This window comes from Arachis duranensis, chromosome 2 (assembly GCF_000817695.3).
Source record: "Arachis duranensis cultivar V14167 chromosome 2, aradu.V14167.gnm2.J7QH, whole genome shotgun sequence".
In the NCBI taxonomy this organism is placed as follows: Eukaryota; Viridiplantae; Streptophyta; class Magnoliopsida; order Fabales; family Fabaceae; genus Arachis; species Arachis duranensis.
In genome coordinates, this window is record NC_029773.3 from 82,417,586 (window position 1) to 82,440,784 (window position 23,199).

Below are 23,199 nucleotides of genomic sequence, written 5' to 3' on the forward strand. Positions count from 1 at the left end.
GATATTATCAGTGCACTCCGTGACTATTTTAGGTTATTGTTGGTTAAACCATCACAAATCTGTAGCATTTATTGATAGTTTAATTTGAAACTGTTGCTAAATTATTATTAGTTTTTTATTTTTTGTTATATTTAGTGATAATTTTAAATCACAGTTAAATAACAATGAAAAAATATTTTAAATTTTATGCCCGCCTAATCTCTCCGGCCAGATTTTATTTTTTTAATTATTATATAAATTAATTTTATCATAATAATAATAATTCTACAAAAATACTAACATTGTATTTTAAAATATAAATTCAAGCAATAAATTTTTAGTATGTTTTCATAACATATAAATTCAAATAATATAGTCCTACTAACATGTAAAATTAATAATAATTTCAATCATAAAACTTCTTAAGTGTTGAATGATTTATTTTGTTATATAACTAGCAAAGCAACACAAGAAGATTTTAATTTTTAGTTTGCACTGGTGATTCAAAACGGAGATGGCTTGAGTCAGTGACATATTTTAAGTGTCTTTATTCCCCCAATTTCTTCTATTGGAAAGACATGGGTATTTATATTAGAGTCAAGTACTTTAATTAGTAATAGAATAAGAGAGAACAGTCCTTAATCGACTTATACTTAGAAATATTTAGAAATGGGATGAGGGTACTTTGAACAGTTGAAATTATTCTCATCCAGAAATTGGAAAAATTGTTTTCTTGAATGATGAATTAGAAAGTGAAATTGACATGATTGAATAAAAAGTTTTTACTGGGAGCTTGTTCAATAGTTATCAATTACTATCTTTGTGAATAAGTCTCTGTTGTGTTTTTATTCCAAATCAGAACTGATATAAAAAAAACTTCTTGAAAAATCATAAATAATCAACATTTTTTGTTTTTGTTTTATATTTGGCTAACACTAGGGTATTTTGGATTGATAATGTTGGCCTATTGTCATAACAATAATCGTTAAAAAATCTAATTAGTAACTTAGTATTTCCTTAATATTAAAACTAGCAGATATTCCAATTTTTTTTTTTTTGAAAAAGAAGAAGAGAAAATTGACAAGTAATAATTGAAATTGGAGTAGTAGTCTAGAAAAGGTATAACGTATAACCAAAATATCTAATAGAAATATCTACTTTTGAACTCAAATATCAGATACTAAAAGCTTTTGAACTCAAATATCAAATACTAAAAGTGATAAGAGTCATTAAAGTATGCAAATGCAATGCATGCTTGCTTTAGGAAAAGTGGACCGTGCATGCGTGGTAGAACTAAGGATGGCTGACTTGTATATTATTTGTTAGTCAAATTCTTTCTTTCTCTCTCCTATTTTTTCTTAACTTCTACTATTACTATATTGTGTGGATAAGTACCTAAAAAATTACATAAAAACATGTTAGGGATCAATAATATATTTAGTATAAAAAAGGGAGAATTTATTAGCGTACGTCTGTTTAAATATTGTTAGAGGAATGAGTATTGAGAGAGAAGATGGAGTATATATTTTGATATAGAAAAGTCTAGGGTCATCAATTTTTTTATTTTTTGGTCAGTATTTAATCATCAAAATAAAAATGATAGATCTTCTACTATTAAATATCATTAGATGTAATCTCACATTATTAAAAATATTATTGATAACTAATTAATAATTATAAAATACCAAAATTATTGGTTCCTAATATTCCTCTTCTGTTATTGATGCGAAGAATTGTGATTATTGTATGTACACAATGATATATACATATATAGACACTACTGTCTGTTGTATGTGAATTTAGTGCAGGACTCTCAATTAGTATTTTTAATTTAACTAATTATGGCTAATTTAATATCCTGGAGTATGAGCTAATAAACATCACAATCATTACAATCTGTTTTTGATGGATAATTTTAAAGTACTTGCTAAGTGTTTCAAAATATTTAAAGAAGCATTACCTAAGCGATTGTACCATGTATGTGAAGTGCACAAGTTTATTAGACCATGAACAGAGTTAACAGTCAAGGTTCTAAAAATCGAATATTGATTCTAGTTATTAGTTTGTTTATTTATTTATTAGTTCAATTCGATTGTAGTTCAACTAAAAAAAATTTATAATAAAATAATAAATAAAATATAAATAATATACTAAAACATAATTATAGTCTAATATAAATTTTAAAATATTATTTAAATTAAAAATATTACATAAATCACAATGTTATGATCTCCTTTAAATATAAGTTTAAAAGTCAAAGAACAAAAACAATCAACCAAACACAAGATACCAACATCTAAATTTGTCATCAATCATCAAAATCCGCCATAACTTGTTACAGATTTACTTCCTTGATATCATCACCTTCATTTTCACTACTTGAACCAGAAAAATCAAGTGATGTAGCATAAAATGTACTACTACTACTACTACTACCACCACCACTTTAATCTAAATCAGCATCAATATCATCTAACGAAATATATAACACATTATCAATAAATTAGTGATTAAAGTTATTGTAATAAATGATCAGAAAAATAAATTATAATACTCACGAAGCAAGTCTTCAATATTACTAGGAAGATCAGACTCTTTTTCAACAACTTTTTCCGTCACCCAAAAATTAACCAAATCAATACTTTCATAATCAATTGGATCATGTTACACCTTTTGTTTTTTTTTTTTTTGTCTTTCCTTCCTAATAAATTAAATACAATATATGATAAACTTAGTATAACATATTAGCTAAACAATTTCTAATGATGATATGAAATGAAAGTACGAAATATATATTACCTAGATTTAAAATACAAATTATATGTAACATACACAATATCATTTAGCCTATCATGTTCTAATCTATTCCTTCTTTTTTGTATGAATCTGATCAAAGAGACTCCAATCCTTTTCACATCCCGAAAAAGCATATGCCTGGCAAAGAATATGAACTGCCATGTTTTGTAAACATGGAACAAAACCACCAAACAACCTCCACCATTCATCTACAAGTTATAATCCCATAACTCAACTATTAGTTATCAAATTAAAGAAATAAAAACATAAAATACGTTACTCTTAAACAGATATTCTTATTAGGTTGAAGTCTTTTTGCAGCTGAAAAAGCTTCAGGTCTATCAAAACTTTTTTTTTTATCTCTATACAAGTGTATTTCTTTTATTGTTTCAACTGAATCTAAATTACTAACCTCTCAATACAATCTAACAAGATCAAGTAAACCTCGCATGACATCAGGTGCTTCTTTATAATTTTTATCGAAAAAAAAGGTAGGATTCAAGAAATAAGTCGCTGCATGGAGATTTTTTTTTAAATATTTGTTCCATTTTGATTTGATAATCTCTGTGTAAGACTGATATGCAATCTTACTATGACTGAACATTTTTTTATTGCATTTTCTGTCCTCATTATACCTTCATAGACATATCCCAATGATGGTTTATTATTAGCATCAACAATCCTCATCAATTTAATCAACGGACTCATAAGTTTGCATGCAGTAAAACAATCATCCCAAAATTTGTTGTCATAATTGCACTAACAGTTCTACCATTAGCACTCCTTCCTAATTTGTGTCTAGTAAAATGTCCAGTAAATATATAAAAATTCATGTACTTTGAGTAATGCAGAGTACATATGCATGTTCATGAAGAGAAAAATTCTTTGAGATACAATTTTTCAATGAAAGGCGTTCAGGAGCATAATTTTAGTGTACTTTTTATCAGGTTTATTGTTCATCTTGGTGTTTTGTGACTTTTGCAGGTTAAACTGTCAAAAGGCAGCCATGCGTAGCTTGCGACTAGCTAGAAACCATTCGGCCTCTGACCATGAAAGGCTTGTGTATGAAGGATGGATACTGTATGACACGGGTCATCGCGAAGAAGCGCTAGCAAAGGCCGAGGAGTCCATTTCAATTCAGAGGTCATTTGAAGCTTACTTTCTGAAAGCATACGCCTTAGCCGATTCAAATCTTGATGCAGAGTCTTCAACGATTGTGATCAAGCTCTTGGAAGAAGCACTTAGATGTCCTTCAGATGGCCTTCGAAAAGGACAAGTGAGTTGTATTTTGATTGACAAGCAACAATGTCAGCTTAATTTTAGTGTTGCCTTCATCTCAGTACATAATATTCATACCATTGTTTCACATTTCAGGCATTGAATAATTTAGGGAGTGTCTACGTAGACTGCGACAAGTTTGACCTGGCAGCGAATTGCTACATGAATGCGCTCAACATCAAGCATACACAAGCGCATTAGGGATTAGCGCGTGTTCATCATCTTAAAAATGATCGCAAAGCTGCGTATGATGAGATGACAAAGCTAATAGAGAAGGCGAGAAATAATGCATCGGCTTTTGAGAAACGTTCAGAGTATTGTGACCGTGATATGGCAAAGAGTGATCTTACCATGGCAACAGAGTTGGATCCTCTACGCACTTATCCTTACAAATACAGAGCAGCAGGTTCGTTTGCTTTCTCTTTTTATTTTCTATTACTATTTTCATTTGCCTTTTTTCTATGTTAAGCGTTTAACAGTCAATTTAAGAGTTATATTCGGAGTTTTAATTTGGGTCAACTGAATTTTTAAGAGTCAATTTAAGTTCGATCTTAAATTTCAAAGATCAAATTGAGTATTAACACTCGCTATAAGTATCTTGGTAGAGTAATAGGATTATGATATGGATGATGGAGATGAATGTTTGAAACATGCTATTAGATTTTATCACTGACCTTGAAACCTGTGTGTGCCAGTGTTAATGGATGTTCATAAGGAGGCCGAAGCAATAGCAGAGCTTTCAAGGGCCATTGATTTTAAGCCAGATATACAATTGTTACATCTCCGAGCAGCATTTTATGATTCAATGGGTGATTATGTTTCCACCGTCCGAGACTGCGAAGCAGCCCTTTGTCTGGATTCCAGCAACGGCGATATGCTCGAGCTTTGCAACAAAGCTCGAGAACGTATTATAGAAGAAAAGTGAGAGAATTAGAAATTAAAAAATCCAAAATTTTTGAGTGTCCTCAACGGGGACAAGCCTATTCTTGCCAACCTATACTATTTTTAATTGTTGATTAGTAATCATGAGTAATTACTTGCGTGATAAGGTTTCTCCAGAACCGGCATGGTTGTGTACCTTTCAACCGATGTTCTGCGAACAATAGAAAAGTCTAATTTGGACCGAATCAGAAAAGAAGTAGAGAAGCAGGATAGATTGTAAATATATGTAATGAATTATAGTTTTGTCTGTATATGATTGATTGAATTGCAGGTAGCTTATAGCTATTTGCTGCTGCTCTGTTTCATCATGTCCTAGCAAAAAGGATAATGATGTAATACTGCAGTTATACAAAACATATACATGATATTCAAAATGTGTTGTTGTGTAAGCTCAAGATTTAGAAGTCTGCAATTGTTTTTTTTTTTTTTGGCCAAGTAAATCAAATGTCAATTCATCTTGTGTTGTATCAATATTTTTTTTAAATCTTCTCTTTATTATATACACAATTTTTCGGAATAAAGTTGTTAACCGGAATTATCTTAAAATAATATTATTTACTAAGTAAAAAAAATATAATACTATTTGTTAATTTAAACAAAAAATTAAGTTTTCATATGTTATACTTTTATATCATTCCTTCAGATTTATAATTTATAATTTGATAGTAAGTTAATTTTTAGATAGCACTACACTCTTAAATACATTAGCTCGCTTGCTAAATGCTAATAATATTACTAATGACATAGGTATGAATAAACAAGTATCTTAATTGTAATTTTTAGAGGTTGGATCGGATTTTGAACTCAATTTCTACATTAATAAATATAAGTGCAATTGAGATTTTTGAAAAGTTAATCTCACATTTTGACATTTTAAAAAGAGTTACTTTTTGAAGATGACAGTATGATAAAAATTGTAAGTTGTGTTTAGTGACTTTGGTGGTTTTCCTTAACCAAGTCATTGTCTATGAATCGTTGGCTCATTCTTCAATAGATACCCGATTAAAACTCCGGACACAAATTTGTAAAAAAATTTTTTAATGTTATTTCTCAATATGGCAGGTTAAAATTAATTCATCGTAGATTAGAATTTTATTTAAGAGTTTATTATTAGCCAATAAATTACTACCATAAGACAGAACTCTAGTCATTGATATTTATTTAAACGAACTAATCAATTAACGATTAGACTAACTTGAGTCAGTTAAATTTGTGAATTCCTTTTTCTTTTTTGTCAAGAATTCTATCTTATATACCCAATGAGGATTCCTGGTTGAGGCAAGTTACGAAAGCCCATGAGAATAAATCTAGTTTAGTTGACGAACAAAAATGTTGCCCAAACTCTAAACAAAACGAGTTGTTGACTAAAAATAAAAGATATGTTCAAACAAAAAATTAGTTAAGCCAAAAATAAGTCCAAAAGCCAAAAAAATTAAAAGATGCATGTCCCGGTAGACTTTCTAGATATTATTTCCATATCTAAATTGACATTTGAGTTCATAAAGGGAAAAGTGAAAAGTTAATCTGCATGATTAGTAACTTTCACCGGAAATAAAAGTTAAAAATGATCAATTTTATCTTTCACATTTTCACAAAAAAATTTCGATTTAGAATTTTTTTTCTTTTTTGATATTAATTGATACCTAATTATATTCAAATGCAAAAATTAAGCATGGAAGTATGTATAATTATTTAGCATTGCTTTTTGTTGCAAAGGTGATATAATTCATGAGCCAATACCCTAGGTATTCTTTCAACAAGAGATTCATAGTTTCTCTTGAATCTTCACACGTGGAAAGCACTTTTCAACACACTTGCATTGTGACCACTTTAAAAAACCCTCAAAACTTTCTTTTTTCAAAGTAGTTTTTATTATTTTCACCGTATGCCCGTGTCTCCAACTGCAAATTAAACCATATTCATTCCACCCCCGCCTGATTTCCACTTTTTTATTTTTAATATTGGGGGAGAAGTGGTGTATAACAACGATATGGGACTGCATGGTGCATAATCGGAGTGTGACGGCTAAGATCGAAGAAATCGGACGGTCCGTTTTGAGGAGCTAAAATCGGATGGTCCGATTTTAGGCTGGACAGGTACGCAAATCGGACGGTCCGATTTGCGCCCCCAGCCACGTGTCGCGCATGCACATTGGTCCAGCAAAGATGATCAAATTCCAACCACCCGAGCTCCCTTAAGCCGGTTTCACTTTTCCTTTCCCATTTCACTTTCACTTTGTTCCATTTCTCTTCTCCCATATACCCCACCCCCAAGCCACGGTAGTTCACTCCATTGTTGAAGGTTTGAGCTCAAAAAAATTGGACCACACAGAAAGTATGCCTAAAAGAAGAAAAGTAAAAGATGTGAATCGTCCAGAACTCCATATTGCTAATTATCTTGATCATTCTAATTATGTAAGTTTTTAATCCAAAATTTTTTATTTTAGTTAAAATAATAATTATAATGTTAGAAATTAGTAATAGTTTATTATAATGATAATGTTAGGAATTAGTGGAGTAATAATATTTAGATATTTGAGTTCAATTAAAATGATATTAGAGATTATTGGGTATTAATATTGTTCAGATATTACATTATAATAATAAATTAATTATTGTTATTAATAGAATAATTGCAATAATAATATTGTTAATAATAATACGGTTATTATAAAATTTTGGATGTATGATAAATAAATAGAATAAGTAATATTAATATTAATTGTTATAACGCTTATTGTAATAATAATAATTATTACTGCTTTAACTATCAGTAGAATAGAATACATATAGTAGTGCTAACGTGCTGTACGTGTGGATATAAATAAGTTAAGTAGTTTTAATTGTTAGTAATAAATAATTTTTTTGTAGTTACTTAATATTGTATTAGTAGTCGTTCGTAAATAAATATTATGAATTAAAAATTGTTGAATTAATTATTTATGTTATAAGTTTAATATAAATAATTAATGAAGGGTTAGTGATTGATTTATTATTGTATGTTTGCTGTTAGAATAGAATAAAATAGAGTAGTTAGTTATTTGAGTATTAGTAGATAATATAATAGTTATTTGTATAAAGTATTGTATTGTATTGTTGTTATTAATATATTTATTGATTCTTATGTGTGGTTGATTATTTGATAATGAAAATTCGATTCTTTTAAGTTTAATTTGTTAATTTATTAATATTATTGTTTTTGTTTAGGGATCTAGAATGTTGCAATGTGACCACTACATGTCGCCGGATCGGTACAATCCAATAGTGGAGGGGTTTTTACGGGACACCGGCTTTTATTATGTTTCACAGATTGGAGTTGTCCAATGTCAGGCGGCATTGGTTAATGCTCTGATTGAGAGATGGCGCCCCGAGACTCACAACTTCCATTTTCCGGTTGGTGAGTGTGCTGTGACACTGGAGGATGTGGCGTTAATTTATGGTCTTCCGACGAATGGTTTGCCAGTTACGGGACCAACACTGAGTAGTTATGAGGTGTTAGAGGCTGAATGCTTGGATCAGTTTGGTGTTGCACCTAGGCAGGCAGACTATAGGGGAAGTTTCATCAAGTTGACGTGGTTTCGAGCATTGAAGGATCGGTTAGTGTTGGTTGATGATATCTAGATTCAGAGGTACGTGAAGTGCCACATAATGTTATTGTTTGGAACCGTTATGTTTGGAGATAAGCCTGGAGCAGGGGTGCACTGGAAGTTTCTCCCATTACTCCGTAACTTTGCCGGGATAATACAGTTCAGTTGGGGTTCGGCATGCCTGGCACACCTGTACAGAGCTTTGTGTAGGGCAACTCGTGTCGACTGTAAGGAGATTGATGGTCCATTGACACTCTTGCTTGCTTGGGCTTGGATCCACCTACCATTCCTTGCGCCGATTCCTAGCAATCCTCGAATCTTTCCGATTGCAAATAGGTAAATTTAATTACTAAACGCTTTATAATAGTGTATCTTAAATTGAGTTGATAAATGTATATTAACGAATTGCATGATGTTAGGTGGCATAACTGGGAACGTGAGAATTGGCCTTACAGATTGAGGAAACTTGAGCACCTTAGGGGAAACCTGGATGCTCTGCAAGAAGGACAGGTCTGTTGTAATAAATACGTAGTTGTTTTCAATTAGCCGTGTTATTATTCATTGTGTAATCCTCGGTTACTTGCATAATGTGTGCAGTTTGTTTGGGAGCCTTATGCAATAGGTCGGACCGATCCAGACGTGATTCCTGCTAACATCCATCAGCATTCGGCTATTTGGAATGCCACAGTTCCGCTTATATCTTTTGAATGTATTGAGTGACATGCATCTGATAGGCTGAGGAGGCAATTTGGCTTGACTCAAGGCGTTCCTCAACAAGAGCGTGACCTAGGTGAAGCACACGGCCAAGTTCTAACAGGTCCGAAGAATCAAGATTGGTCTGGAACCCACTCAGTCTGGGTTATGCATTGGATGAACCAGTATAGTCATGTTCTTGTTCAAGACACGGTGCCATCACAGCATCAGTCAGATATTTACTTGCATTGGTACCGACGTACATATGGTGACCACTTGCATCTGTCACAACTCGGACCGGAAGAGAATCAGCACGGTGATCCTATGATTAACCAGGAGAATCAACAAGAACAACCACCGCCACCACCACCGCCCCCCTCACAGACACATGCACAACAAGAGCCTGAGCAGTTCAGTTCATACATCCCTGATACGCATTCTGCGGATTACTTGAGTATTCCAGTTCACCAGCAGTACTGGAATGTCCCGCACCAAGAATCAGGTGAACATGGTTCATTTAGCCAGTTGCTTGGATTTATGGCTCCTGTGTCAAGTTACTCATACCCAGCATACGGAAACATTCCCACCGACCAGATGGCCCAACCGAGTGGGATTGCTCCAGGTAGATTTTCATTGGATGCGAGACCTCGACAGATCACTTCGTCTGGTACTTCCGGAGGTAGGATTTCTGTTGACTCAAGTATGAGTGATGATGCCACAAGGGGGATCATATAGAGTGGAAATTCACGCCGTGTTCCGATGAATCTCATTCTAGAGAGCTACCAGCCAGTTGATGTGGACAATAATTTCTGTTGGACTTGTGCATTTACTGGACTTGTTTAAGTAGAATGTGTTGGACTCATTTATGGTTCATGTCTTGGATTTTGTTATTTGTATCGTATTTATTATGTATCTATCAGGTGTTGGACTTGTGCATTTAGTGGACTTGTTTAAGTAGAATGTGTTGGACTCGTTTATGGTTCATGTCTTGGATTTAGTTATTTGTATTGTATGACTTATTTATGTTTTAGGTGTTCGACTCACATTAAGGTCACATATGAAAGTCATACAATAAGGTCACATATGAAAGTCATACCATATATAAAATATTGAAAGTCACACTATAACTGGAGCCCTATTGGGTTGTCGCATCCGGATTACCTGCACCACCACGTTGACAACATCTACTACGACTGTGGCCCTCGACCCCGCACTGCTTACATCGCCTAGGAGCATGCAACATCCGAGTGTCCATCTCATTCAAGAAACGGGTCATCCTTGGCCGACCATTAGACACCCGTCTAAGGAATGGATTACCTACGAATCGAGGTCCATGATAAACAGGCCATGTTGTGGGATTCCCGAGGGGCCTAAACCCAGCCCTATACACTCGTCGAATCTGGTCCATCTTGTAGACATCATGCACATACAGTTGCCAATCCAGCCGTTGGTTTGCACAACAAGCAAACACATGTCGACACGGAACCCGGTCCACTTGGAATTCACCACAGTCACACCGTTGACGACGGAGGTCCACTGCATACTCCACACCACTGGGACACTCACGCACTTCGAATACCTCGTTCTGTCGGTCAAAGCAACTAACTTGGATGTTACCCGCTGCCCGCTGATTCGCATGCAGTTTGGAGGTTACAAGCTCAGAGAACACATGTCCTGCGTTAATTCGAGCCTCGGCCTCGGCTCTTTTCCGGGTGAACAACTCATTAAGCCTGTAAAACGTTGCCTTAACAAGTGCCGTGACTGGAAGATTGCGAGCCCCTTTCAGAACCGAGTTGATGCATTCCACTAGATTGGTTGTCATGTGACCCCATCGATATCCCCATCAAACGCTAAGGCATACTGCTCACGCGGAATTCGATCCAACCAGTTGGTATAAGCCTCACCCCGCTCCCGTAAACGCTGATAACGTGTCTCGTACTCGCGAACTGTTCGCGAGTATCCTGTCAAATTAAAAAGACCCACGTTTAAAAAAAGCTCATCATAATAACTGAGTTCAGGAGTAAATGTAATCATAACTATCATACCGATGTTGACGATTAGTTTCTGCAGATACGGAGCCTTGAATTTCCTGAGAAAGTTGGACTCTATGTGTCTGATACAGAACATGTGGAATGCTCTTGGAGGAGACCAAGCTCCATTACTACGAGCAATAGCAGCTCTAATGGAATCGTGCCGATCGGAGATAAGGCCGACACCATCACGTGTCACAACATGCTGTCTCAGGTTACTCAGAAAAAAGTGCCAAGCCTCAGATGTCTCTCCCTCAACTATCGCAAATGCAATCGGCACGATGTTGTTGTTGCCATTCTGTGAGACTGCAACCAACAAACAACCCTTGTACTTTTCATACAAATAAGTTCCATCTACCTGCACTATTGGCTTGCAATGTCTGAATGCTCTAATACAAGGGTAATAACTCCAGAAGACTCGGTGTAGTACACGAATATTAGGAACCAAGTCATCTCCCTGATACGCAGGCATCGTTTCAAAATGAACGACTGCGGATGGCTCCTTGTGACACATAGCCTCAAACCATATCGGTAAGGCTTCGTACGAAGCTTCCCACCCACCGAAAATTGACTCCACTGCCTTCTGTTTTGCCAACCATGCTTTGCGATAACTTGTGGTGTAGTTAAACTTTGCCTGTACTTCCGCAATCACTGATTTCACCCTTATAGACGGGTCAACTTCTACCAATGGCTTTATTGCTTCTGCAACTGTGTTGGAATCCAGCTTCGAATGATCTTGAGAAATGGTGTGACTTCCATTGTACCTCCTTATCTCCCAGCAGAACTTTCTGGACATTTTGGTCACCCTGATCAGCCAATCACATCCTGCACCATACTGGGTGCATTTAGCATAGAATGTCGTCAGTTTTGACTCATACACCCGATAATCTACACCTCTGCAGATTGTATAATCTTTCATCGCCTTAATTACTGCCTCCCTAGAACTGAACTCCATTCCCACAGTAAATTCGCCATCTGGCATAAGGGGAAGCTCTGCTGCAATCACATCACAAATTTTAGAGTTGTCAGAAGTAATAATCTAATAAACTAATAATCACAGAACGATGTCGTTGGTCCGGCCGAACCGGTCGGTCCGGCCGAACCGGTCGGCCCGGCTGAACCGGTCGTTCCGACTGAACCGCCAGGTCCGGCTGACTTACTAAACAGAAGAATAACTTATTACATGCTATATTTGGCCTATTTACCGTTGTCTCTACTGTTTCTCATAAACTCAAACCTCATGCTCAAATCATACTATAACAAATCTTAATTTAAATTGATGGCTCACCTGCATTTACATATTGAGGAAACTCCGGCTCATGCATAGCCTCCAAATCCAACGACCGCATGAAACTTGGCTCCACAAAAGGCTGCTGGTTTGCTAGTGCATTTGCCACATTCGCCACATCTGCCACCATAGCCTCGTCAGCTTGATCTTCGTCTACACCCGAATCAACAACCTCGTAGTTACTTTCGAACTCTTCTTCACTATCACTGTTGTAATCTTCCAATTCAATGTCTCGGTCCACTGCAGATTGCTCGAACTCGACATACAGTTCGATGAACGATATTCGCGACCGACTTTCAAGATACACTGAAAACATTTCTTGCATGCTCGCTTCGTCGGTCACGTATTTCGTTTGAAATTGCACGAACCCACCAAAGACAGGTACATGATATCTGTACATAACACACGACACTCTGCTAGATATTTGAGAATCTATCTTCTCATAAATGACACCTTTTAATTCTTCAAATGAAAGTGTGAACGGAATAATAATATCCAACGAATTTTCACACACAAACTTTACTCCTTCTGATGTTTGTAATAAAATTTGGCCATGGTAATACACTTTTAATCTTACTCTATCATCCATGATAATAGAGAAGAGCAGATATACAAACTAAAAGAAGAGATCCGGAGATAAGAAGTTTAGATACTTGTAACACCGGAGAAGAAGAAAATGAAATGAGCTGCTCAGCTGCTCAGCCTGAGAAGGAACATATATATATATATATCACATTCAAATCGGACCATCCGACCGGTTGCATCCTCTTTCGAAATTTTTTGATCAAGAAAATCGGACAGTCCAATTATTAAGAAGCCCGCCCAAAAATTTTGAAACCCAGAAATCGCTGGGTCCGATTTGGTGCTCTTTTTGAATGAGGCCTAAAATCGATCGGTCCGATTTCCTTGGGCCAAAAAAACTAAAATCTCCCCACGCATGAAATCGCACGGTCCAATTATCATGCACGCGACCTCACCACGCACAAATCGGACGGTTCGATTTGTGCCCCCTGACCCCTGATCAAAATCGGACCGTCCAATTTTAGTCCGTCAACTAACCGCCGTCATAACTCTGTTAAACACCTCCATGTCCATAACCGGGCGTTACACCAAACGCTGCATCATATGTTAAAAAATCAGCCTCTGATTTCTTTTGTTAATTGTTTGGTAGAAAATACTTTTCCAATATTTGACCTTAAGATTTTATCCTACGTATTTAAACAGTGGGGGCATTGAAATTCACCACACATACTACTCATATCACTAGTTTATATATATTAAAGAAATATTTCCATTTTCGTACAAATTATTAATTGAATAAAAAAAGATAATAAATCCTTGCATCTTTAATTTTGCTTGAAATTGAGTAATGACATTTACAGAAGACTGCAAATACTAGTTACTTTTTGTAAAGTAGGTCCTTTCTCTATTAAAATCTACATGCTGCGGTACATCTATATAATATTAATATTTGGCACATGCTATTATCTGAGACAATAATAAATTGATTCTACGGCAAACACATCAATTTGATTTACGCTTTCTTATATAAATGTCGTGCGGCCAATAATAGCTTAATTGTTTAAATTTTAGAAAATGTTTTTGGATTTGTATTTATATATACAAGGTCTGAAAATTGGAAATCGGTCATCTAATAATTGATCCAATTGATTTTAGAATTATCTTGCAAAAATCAATAAAAAATCGATCAAATTGGCAGTTAACCAGTAAATCAACCGAATCAGTCGAATCTTTTAAAATTTAAGTTTTTTAATATCTACCAAAACGGTGTCATTTTGACGCCAAAAAAAAATTCATTACTGATTACTACTTACATAGCTGACCCACCCAACTCATTTTTGAAGAGCCACTCACCACACCTCCTCAACCCTAATTTCCTCTTCTAATCTTCTTTTAACAAACTCCACCGTCCCTACCACAATCGATGCCAGATCGAAACTACTGTCAACAACAAAAGGAACTCCAAACGGTCAAAAGAAACTCGCCGTCACGGATCGAAGCTACTGTCAGCAGCGTCGTCATCTGGTCTTTTGAAGCACGGTTTGAAGATTCTGTCAATGTTATCGTCGGGCATTTGTTTTGCCTCCGTGAATTCTAGGCCTTCTCTGTTCTCTGCCGTGGCGAGTTCTTGTGTATTTCAATTAATTTTTTTATTTTGTTAATTAGCTATATGAATTGATGGTTGCTGCAGTAAGCAATTTAGTCCATTGATTTGAATTCAGTTAATTTTTTTATTTTATTAATTATATGAATTGATGCATAGTTCTTCTGCTTTTCAGTTTTTTATTTTGTTAATTATATGAATTAACCATTCTATAATTCCGAATTTTGCGAATATAATTTTGATATAAATTCAATTTTGGATTCTGAATTTTGAATGCTATATAGAATTTTGATATAATTTTGGATTTTGGATTTTGAATGTTAAATAGAATTTTGATATAATTTTGAATTTTGGATAGAATTGACATAATTTTGGATTCTGAATTTTGTTGTAATTACTGTAATGGATGAGATTTTATTTTGCTGTATGTAATTTATATGTTGTATGTAATTTAGATGGAACAACCACAAAGTGATCAACAACTACAAAATAATGCCATCCAAGAATTTTAAACAAGTTTCTCTCAAAGAAAATTTAACCCGACTTGAAAATATTTTACTGTGAAGTACAACAAAAATCACAAGGTGCAATATACATGCATCTTTTATTTAAATACTTATAATGGAAGGGGTATATAAAATGAAATATCATCTTACAAAATTTTCTGGACAAATTAAAGTATGTAACAAAGTCACTGAAAAGGTTGACCTTCAATTCAAAAGGCTTCTTATGGAAAAAAAAAATTTGAGGAGGAATCTTATGGTATGAAAACACAAGCACAAGAGTCTGAATCGCCTAAATACAACCTGTTGTTCATACAACAACGGGAGTCAAAGGAAAGAGAAGAGCTATATTGCCACACAAATTGAAAGTTATTTTAAAGAAAGGACTACTCCAAGTCTCAACCGACTTTGAAAAGTATGTTGGCCAGTAAAAAAATTGTGCAAGGCTAATGGAACGATTTGTAAGGAAGATTTGCAAGCATTGATGGTAGACAAATATTTCACTTCTCATAAATTAGCTAAAAGGGCTAATGAAAAAATTGTTAATTCAATTGTCTTGGATAGTAAGTTTTGACAAAATTGTGTTATCACTGTGAAAATTGTTGGTCCCCTTATTAAGTTGTTGAGGATTGTTATGCTCATGAGAAACTCTCTTTGGGATACGTGTATCAATGCATGCAAAGAGCCAAAAATGCTATCAAGACAATGTATAGAAATCGAAAAGCTTTTATACACCATACACAAGTATCTTAAAAATGCGGTGAAATAAGCATTTGAAGCGCGATCTCCATGCGGTGGCGTACTTTTTAAATTTAGTTTTTTTTTTCTATAGTGAGGATTTTATTGAGAAGGCAAATATCTTGAGATTTTTACTTGATTTGCTTGATGTTGAAATACTTTGCGATGGCTCAGTTGCCGCAATGCAACAGATACAATTGTATCGAGATTATAAAGAAAGTTTTGGGAGGAAAAGTGCCAAAAAAGTGACAACAAGACTCGAACCTGATAAATTTTTTTTCCAAGTTCAATTTAGTTTGAAAGTTTAATATGTTGAGTGATAAATATTAAACAGTATTTAATTTTTATATCTATGTAGGTGAATGATGGAGGTTACATGGTAGGAGTACTCCTAATTTGTAAAAAATGACAATTCGCCTTCTTTATTAAATATCTTCTTCATTTGGATGTGAGAGGAACTGGAAATTTTTTGAACAAATTCATTCAAGGAGAAAGAACCGGTTAGATCATCAAAGGCTAAGTGACATTATTTATATGACCTATAAGTTACGCCTTCAATTTAGGTTGCATAGAAAAAAAAGGAATTATGATTCAATTGACATTCAAAGTATTAACACGGTAGACTTTTGGGTAATGCCAGATAAGAATGATCTTGAATTTATTAATGGAGATGTTGAAGGCATTAAAAGTTTAATATTCACTGATAATGTTAATATATATTCTAAGCAAGGTTGCGAGAACTGGACCGATCAATAAACCAATAAAATTACTGGTTTATTAGTTCACTGGTTCAACCGAAGTTCAACCGGTTTAATTAAATATTAAATAAAATTATTAAAAAAACCTATATATAATTTCAAATATATAAATTCAACCTATAATCTTTCATCAATAGAGTTAAGATGTTATGAGTTTCATACCTTTTAAGACCAAAAGAAATAACTTAATAATCAATTACTTATTAATTCCAAGAACTCCTTTAATGACTCCAATAGTATTGCTGCTAGTACGTCGCCGGCACTGTATGTTACCTTGGGAAGAACCAACATCATACATTATCAGACCACCTTCTCCGAATAAGCCGCATTTCCTGGTGGCGCAAAGCTAAATTGCAGCTCTTAAAACAATAGCAACTACTGTTGTGGTGAAAAATGTCCTCCACCAAAGAGCACTCCTCCACCTAAAGAAAAAGAAAGAAAATGATGAGTTTTCAGGCTATGCTATGTAACATCTTTATTTGCTACACTTTTTACACATTGATGATCAAAGCAACCTAGACTTTTACATCTAGTTAACATTTTATAGAGAATGATAGAAAAATTGGATTGGTAAGTAAGTTTTTCTTTCCCTTAATATCAAATTTACAAGCTATAGATAGTATGAGATTGAGAGAGTAAGAATGAATAGTCTAAGCAGAAATAGATAGATACCATGAAGCTGCCTCTTCAAGGGCAAAGAGTGTAACACCTTAACTATCAAAGTATCACGCTTCCAGCTGCGCCACTCTGATAGCTCGAGTATTATGATGACTCTTCTAATATTTAATACTAAAATATGAGCCTGTTTAAATCTTAAAACTGAAAAATAATAACTATGATAATACAAAGATACCGAATAAACAGAAAATAAACATAACTCTTCTGAAGCTCCGTCATCCATTTCCTGAAAGGGAATAACCTGTAGGAGAGTGAGAACGTCTTCCTCGCTTGTTCTCCCTATAGGATTACAGAAATTGCTATAACAAGATGCGTAAAATAAATTATTCTTAAAGTACAGTGATCATTGCTCATCTTATGAGTCTTTCCAAAAACCTTGGGTACACATTCGAAATCCAGAAAATTCATTTTTGAAGACTTGGTAAATTTCTCAAATGATTTAAAACAAAATCTTTTTCCTTTCTTGTACATTTTAAATCATTTGAGAAATTTACCAAGTCTTCAAAAATGAATTTTCTGGATTTCGAATGTGTACCCAAGGTTTTTGGAAAGACTCATAAGACAAGCAATGATCACTGTACTCTAAGAATAGTTTTTATTTTACGTATCTTGTTATAGCAATTTCTGTAATCCTATAGTGAGAACAAGCGAGGACGAGGTTCTCACTTCCCTACAGGTTATTCCTTTTCAGGATATGGACGACAAAACTTCAGAAGAGTTACATTCCTTTTTCTGTTTATTTGTTATCTTGTTGTATTATCTTAGCTATTATTTTTCCTCACCTTTATCTTTATTAAGTTTGTAAGAGGGATAGAAAGTTGTGATATGTATATTTGTAAGCTAGTATTATGTATATAAATATATCTTATGGTATTATATCTGTTTGTAGGGTGTTACACTCTTTGCCCTTGAAGAGGCAGCTTCATGGTATCTATCTATTTCTGCTTAGACTATTCATTCTTACTCTCTCAATCTCATACTATCTATAGCTTGTAAATTTGATATTGAGGGAAAGAAAAACTTACTTACCAATCCAATTTTTCTATCATTTTCTATAAAATGTTAACTAGATGTAAGAGTTTACGTTGCTTTGATCATCAATGTGTAAAAAGAGTAGCAAACAAAGATGTTACAGCATAGCCTGAAAACTCATCATTTTATTTCTTTTTCTTTAGGTGGAGCAGTGCTCTTTGGTGGAGGACATTTTTCACCACAGCAGTAGTTGCTATTGTTTTAAGAGCTGCAATTCAGCTTTGTGCCACCAAGAAATGCGGCTTATTCGGAGAAGGTGGTCTGATAATGTATGATGTTGGTTCTTCCCAAGGTAACATACAACGCCGGCGACGTACTAGCAACAATACTATTGGGGGTCATTGGAGGAGTTCTTGGAATCAATAAGTAATTATTATCTAAGTTATTTCTTTTGGTCTTAAAAGGTATGAAACACATAACATCTTAGCTCTATTGATGAAAGATTATAGGTTGAATTTATATATTTGAAATTATATATAGGTTTTTTAATAATTTTATTTAATATTTAATTAAACCGGTTGAACCCCGGTTGAATTTCGGTTGAACCAATGAACCAGTAAACCAATAACTTTACCGGTTTATTGACCGATCCGGTTCTCACAACCTTGACTTTATTATAAGTTTATAACGTTCGCTTTTTCGCTATTTTAATTAATTATTGAGTTCATAGGAATAGTAATTCGAGCCGACCCATCTCGCGGGTTTTTTCCAGTGTTCTGAAAACCGGATCGGACCGGCCGGTTCGACCGGATTAATCGGGAACCAGTCATTTGGTCGGTCCGGTTGATCTCCAAAACCGTATTGCAAAAAACCGGTTAAAAAACCGATCGAATCAGCGGTTAACCGGTGAACCAATCAAACCGGCCAGGTTTTTTAAAGGCTCGGTTCGCTATGGACATGGAGAACAGCGTCGTTTTGCTCGAAAATAAAAAGGCAAAAAGCAACATACCCCCTCCCCCTTCTCTCTATCACAAACACAACCCTAAACCCTATCAGAGCATAGGAGCATGTCAGGATCCCTCTTCTCCATTGCCGAGATACTCTCCGTCAGACAGAGGCTGCCGTCGCCACCGGACTAGCCTCAACCGAGCCTCCCACTTCTCCCATCGGCGTCACTCACGTGCGCAGAACCCACGGGCACGTTCATTTTCTTGCCGGTGCTCTTCGTTTTCTATCGCAATCTTTTTCTTGTCATCACGGTGGTTCGTTCTCCTCTCTACATCTCTCTTCAAGCTCTCTCTGACTTCACTCTCTCTCACCCTCACCCAAGTTGCATGCATTAAGGAATCAAAATCACAGTTCATAGCCTTAGCCAGTACCCACACTCACCCTCACCACATTCTCCATCGTCAAAAACTCACGTCGGCTCCAGCGTTCACACAGTCGCGGTTCTCTTCCTGTGCCGCCGATGTTCTCTTCCTTGATTGGTGATTTTGTTAACAGGGGAGGTTGTTTTTGTTGAGTTAATTACTGTTGATTATTGATAAATTTCTGAGTTAATTTTGTATAGTCTCCAGTTTTCCACTGCTTCAATTTCATTTTTGCGAGTTGATTGTTTTTCTGGATTAATTTTTTTATTGTTGTTTGTTGTTTTTCTTAGTTAATGGTTGTGCTTTTTGGTTAATTAATTTCTGAGTTATGTTGTTCTATATTATATTGGACAAATTGGATTGAATGATCTGATAATTTTTTTGGCAAGAGAAGGTCAGATTCAAGAGATGGGTATCAGTTTCTTCGAAGTTCTTTCAATGTTCCTCGTTCCTTTCCTTTTTTTTTGATTTAGCTGGTATTAGATCTTCTGTATTAGGCTTGTGTTAGTTTTTTGTTGTTTTTGGGCCTTGGACCCCTCCTCATCATCCAGAAAAAGAAAAGAAATTATGTTTTCAATTTTTTTATAAACTTTGATGTTTCATGAATATTTAATAATAAATTGTAGGTAAGTTATATATTGAATTTTCATTTTTTAGTATTTTTCTTTTATATTTAATTAAATCGGTTCAACCACAATTCGATTCCGGTTAAACCATTAAACCATTCAACCAGTTACTTGACCGGTTCATTGATCGGTTCGATTTTCGCAACCTTGATTTTTTCATCAGTTAATCAGGTCTAGAGTGATGGGCAAAAAAGTGTGTAGGAAATATCAAAAGGAAGAGCAATATTGCAAAGCCCAAATAGTGGTCCAGGCCCATGATCAAAGCATTCAGTTCATTCATTCACTATTGGCCTAAAAAATGGTTGCATATTAATATCCAAAATGGAGAGAAGCAAATTTTTTTTCCTTTGAACCAAAACCAAAACAACCAAACTCAATTTCTCTCTTCTCTTTTTTCTACTCATGTAATTACTTCCAAGAGTAAACAATAAAAGGTAGCTTTTATTAGGGCTCAAATCAAAAAGAAAAAGTGGATTATTAAAATTAAGAAACAAAAGAAAAAGAAGAAAAAAAAAGTAAAAAATTAGGGCTCAAAAACAAAGATCAAATCCAAAGGTGAATCAAAAAATCATTTCCTTCTTTGTGCTTCATTTGTAGCTTGTTGAAGATGCTTTCCTCCTTCATGCATCGAATAGAAAACTTGAAGAAAATAGAGGTTATGAAACTCTATTACAAATCAATGGTCAAGAACCAAACTTGGAGCCAATGTATTGATGAATGACTCAGACCCTTGAAGAAATTTAAAAAATGAAGAAAGAGAAGCAGCTAGGTAAGAATGCATGTTTGCTTTATTCACTGTTGTTGTCAAATCTCCCTTCTATGCTGCTGTTGTTGTTGTGTTATTTGGAGAAGAAGAAGTCAAAGCTGTTCAAACCAAGTTTCAAGCTTTGGAAGCTTTACTCCTCTATTAAAGGAGTAAACGGTCATAGATTGGAGTAAGAGTGAGCACACGAGTTTGGGTCTTCATAGCTTTCAAACTAACACTTCTCTTTCATGAGTTTACATTAAATTTTTTGTTCTTTAGAGTTCATCTTTTTTTGTTTCTTTTCAATGAAAAAAGGTATATTAAGTGAGGAATCAGTAAAAGTCATAGAGAGAAAAGGCAAAGAGAGTCATAAGAAAATGTTAGAAAATTATATCAAAACTCTTTTGTATGTTTTCTGTTTTGTACACATGATCTTGAGAGAATTCTCTTACTAAATTGGGTGAACACTTAGTGGTTAAAAGTCTAGGGAGTGGATCTAGCTAAATCTAGTTTGGGTAGAAGCTGGATTTGTCCTAGATAGGATTGGGTTGAATTTTAAGGAAATTGATGTTTTTAATCTTGTGAAAGTGAAAATTCTTCCATTGTTGTAGGAGAAACTGAATGTAGGTCACATTACACATGGTGGCTGAACCAAGATATATGACTGTGTGATTTTCTCTTTACTCTTCTACTTTTTTTTTTATGAGACAAAATAAAAATATCTTCTGCATTGTTTATTTATCAGAAATCACATTTATTCAAAAGTAAAGAATTGTTCTATTTTTGAATGTATCATGAAGAGGCAAAAAAAAAATTATCTCCTAAAATTTTATATTAACAGACTAAATAGCAATTAAATTTCTATTCCAATCAAAAGTAAAAGCAAAAAATAAAAAATAAAAAAATAAAAAAATGTCATAAATTTAACCCCTCCTCTAAATTATTCACAAAACTTCAGTACCAATTGTATTACTTCATTGCATATTTTTTTCTTTAAACTCATGCAGTTAAATAGCATCTTATTATACTTTTTGTTGGTGATAAACTTAATCCAAACAAAGTAATAGGACATTTCTTATTTATCCAACACAACTTAAAATTATAATAGAAAAATAACTTAGACTCAGTCAATAGCTTAGAAATAAAACTTTATTTTAGCCTATAAATGTAAAGCTTTTCTGGGTTGGAATAAATATCCATATCTTAATTGTTTTCTATTTAATTTTAAAAATTTTCAATGACCTAAATAAGCGATTAAATTTAGAATTCCTTTTAAGCAAATCATTAAAAACAGATTTGAAATAGAAGTAATACATTGTTGGTTAAAACTTAAAACAATTATACAAAAGACAAGTTATTTTTATCTCATAATGACAATAATAAAGATAGAGCAGAAAAGACCAACTTGCACTATCATGTATCTTTGATTCAATTACTTAGTATAATGTGACTTGTATCTAATATTCACTATAACAATAATAGAATATTGATTATAATTTCAAAAAAATTACATTCAATTTTTTAGAATTCTTTCTAATACTATCAAAGAATACACAATTTTCTAACTAAATTTGTCACCACTAAATTAATTTAAATACTCTTTTAACTTAACAAAGAGACCCAAATTTTTTAAATTTATGACACAAAATAGAAATTACATCAAAAAGATATGATATAATTTATTATTTTTTTTAATTTATCTCTCTTTATTTTTTTCGTCAATGACTTTTTTTTCAAATTTTTCACATATTAATCTTTTTTTTTTGAAATAAAAAAAGATAAATTAAAAAAATATTACATTCAATGTAAATAATAAAAGAAAAAAAATATAACAAAAATGCTCTAGAAAAAACTAAATTTTTGCTTATTCCTTAATCTCAAAACTTGGTAAAATACTCTTTTTGTATAGGTATATTACTTCTAACAATTAAAGTTTTTCTTGATAACAAATTTTGAACACAGCAGATAGAATTGCGATTATATTTTTCTCCCAAATCAGAGTGTTACAGTAAGATAGTAGAGGTGTGAAAATGCAGAAGAATAAAATTACAATAACAGAGGAACGTGATGCGTGTGTGTTGTTTTTTTTTTT

At 33.9% G+C, this 23,199-nt stretch overlaps 5 protein-coding genes across 5 annotated transcripts in view; 4 read left to right on the plus strand and 1 right to left on the minus strand.

Moving 5' to 3' along the window:
• Nucleotides 1-5,192, plus strand: part of LOC107475335 (ethylene-overproduction protein 1-like) — a 13,536-nt gene extending 8,344 nt beyond the window's left edge. The window contains exon 5 of the transcript XR_008005657.1: nucleotides 5,103-5,192. The gene's annotated coding sequence lies outside the window, so the exon portion shown is untranslated. The remainder of the gene's footprint in view (nucleotides 1-5,102) is intronic.
• On the plus strand, nucleotides 3,782-4,254 carry LOC107475366 (ethylene-overproduction protein 1-like). The gene is made up of 2 exons (XM_016094995.3): nucleotides 3,782-4,051; nucleotides 4,150-4,254. The coding sequence occupies exons 1-2, from the start codon at nucleotides 3,782-3,784 to the stop codon at nucleotides 4,252-4,254; spliced, it is 375 nt and encodes a 124-aa protein (XP_015950481.3).
• On the plus strand, nucleotides 4,309-4,978 carry LOC127744982 (ethylene-overproduction protein 1-like). Its single transcript, XM_052257906.1, has 2 exons — nucleotides 4,309-4,459; nucleotides 4,749-4,978. The coding sequence occupies exons 1-2, from the start codon at nucleotides 4,309-4,311 to the stop codon at nucleotides 4,976-4,978; spliced, it is 381 nt and encodes a 126-aa protein (XP_052113866.1).
• A 5,900-nt stretch (nucleotides 5,193-11,092) lies between the features above and the next one.
• Nucleotides 11,093-12,917, minus strand: LOC127744983 (uncharacterized). The gene is made up of 3 exons (XM_052257907.1): nucleotides 12,593-12,917; nucleotides 11,320-12,300; nucleotides 11,093-11,235 (listed from the first exon to the last, which is right to left on the minus strand). Exons 1-3 carry the CDS (start codon nucleotides 12,915-12,917, stop codon nucleotides 11,093-11,095), a joined length of 1,449 nt encoding a protein of 482 aa, XP_052113867.1.
• A 4,349-nt stretch (nucleotides 12,918-17,266) lies between these two features.
• LOC107475336 (uncharacterized) overlaps nucleotides 17,267-23,199 on the plus strand; it is a 27,153-nt gene continuing 21,220 nt past the window's right edge. The window contains exons 1-4 of the mRNA XM_052257908.1: nucleotides 17,267-17,286; nucleotides 18,013-18,070; nucleotides 18,284-18,321; nucleotides 18,570-18,718. Of these exons, the coding sequence (XP_052113868.1) occupies nucleotides 17,267-17,286; nucleotides 18,013-18,070; nucleotides 18,284-18,321; nucleotides 18,570-18,718 (265 nt within the window). The remainder of the gene's footprint in view (nucleotides 17,287-18,012; nucleotides 18,071-18,283; nucleotides 18,322-18,569; nucleotides 18,719-23,199) is intronic.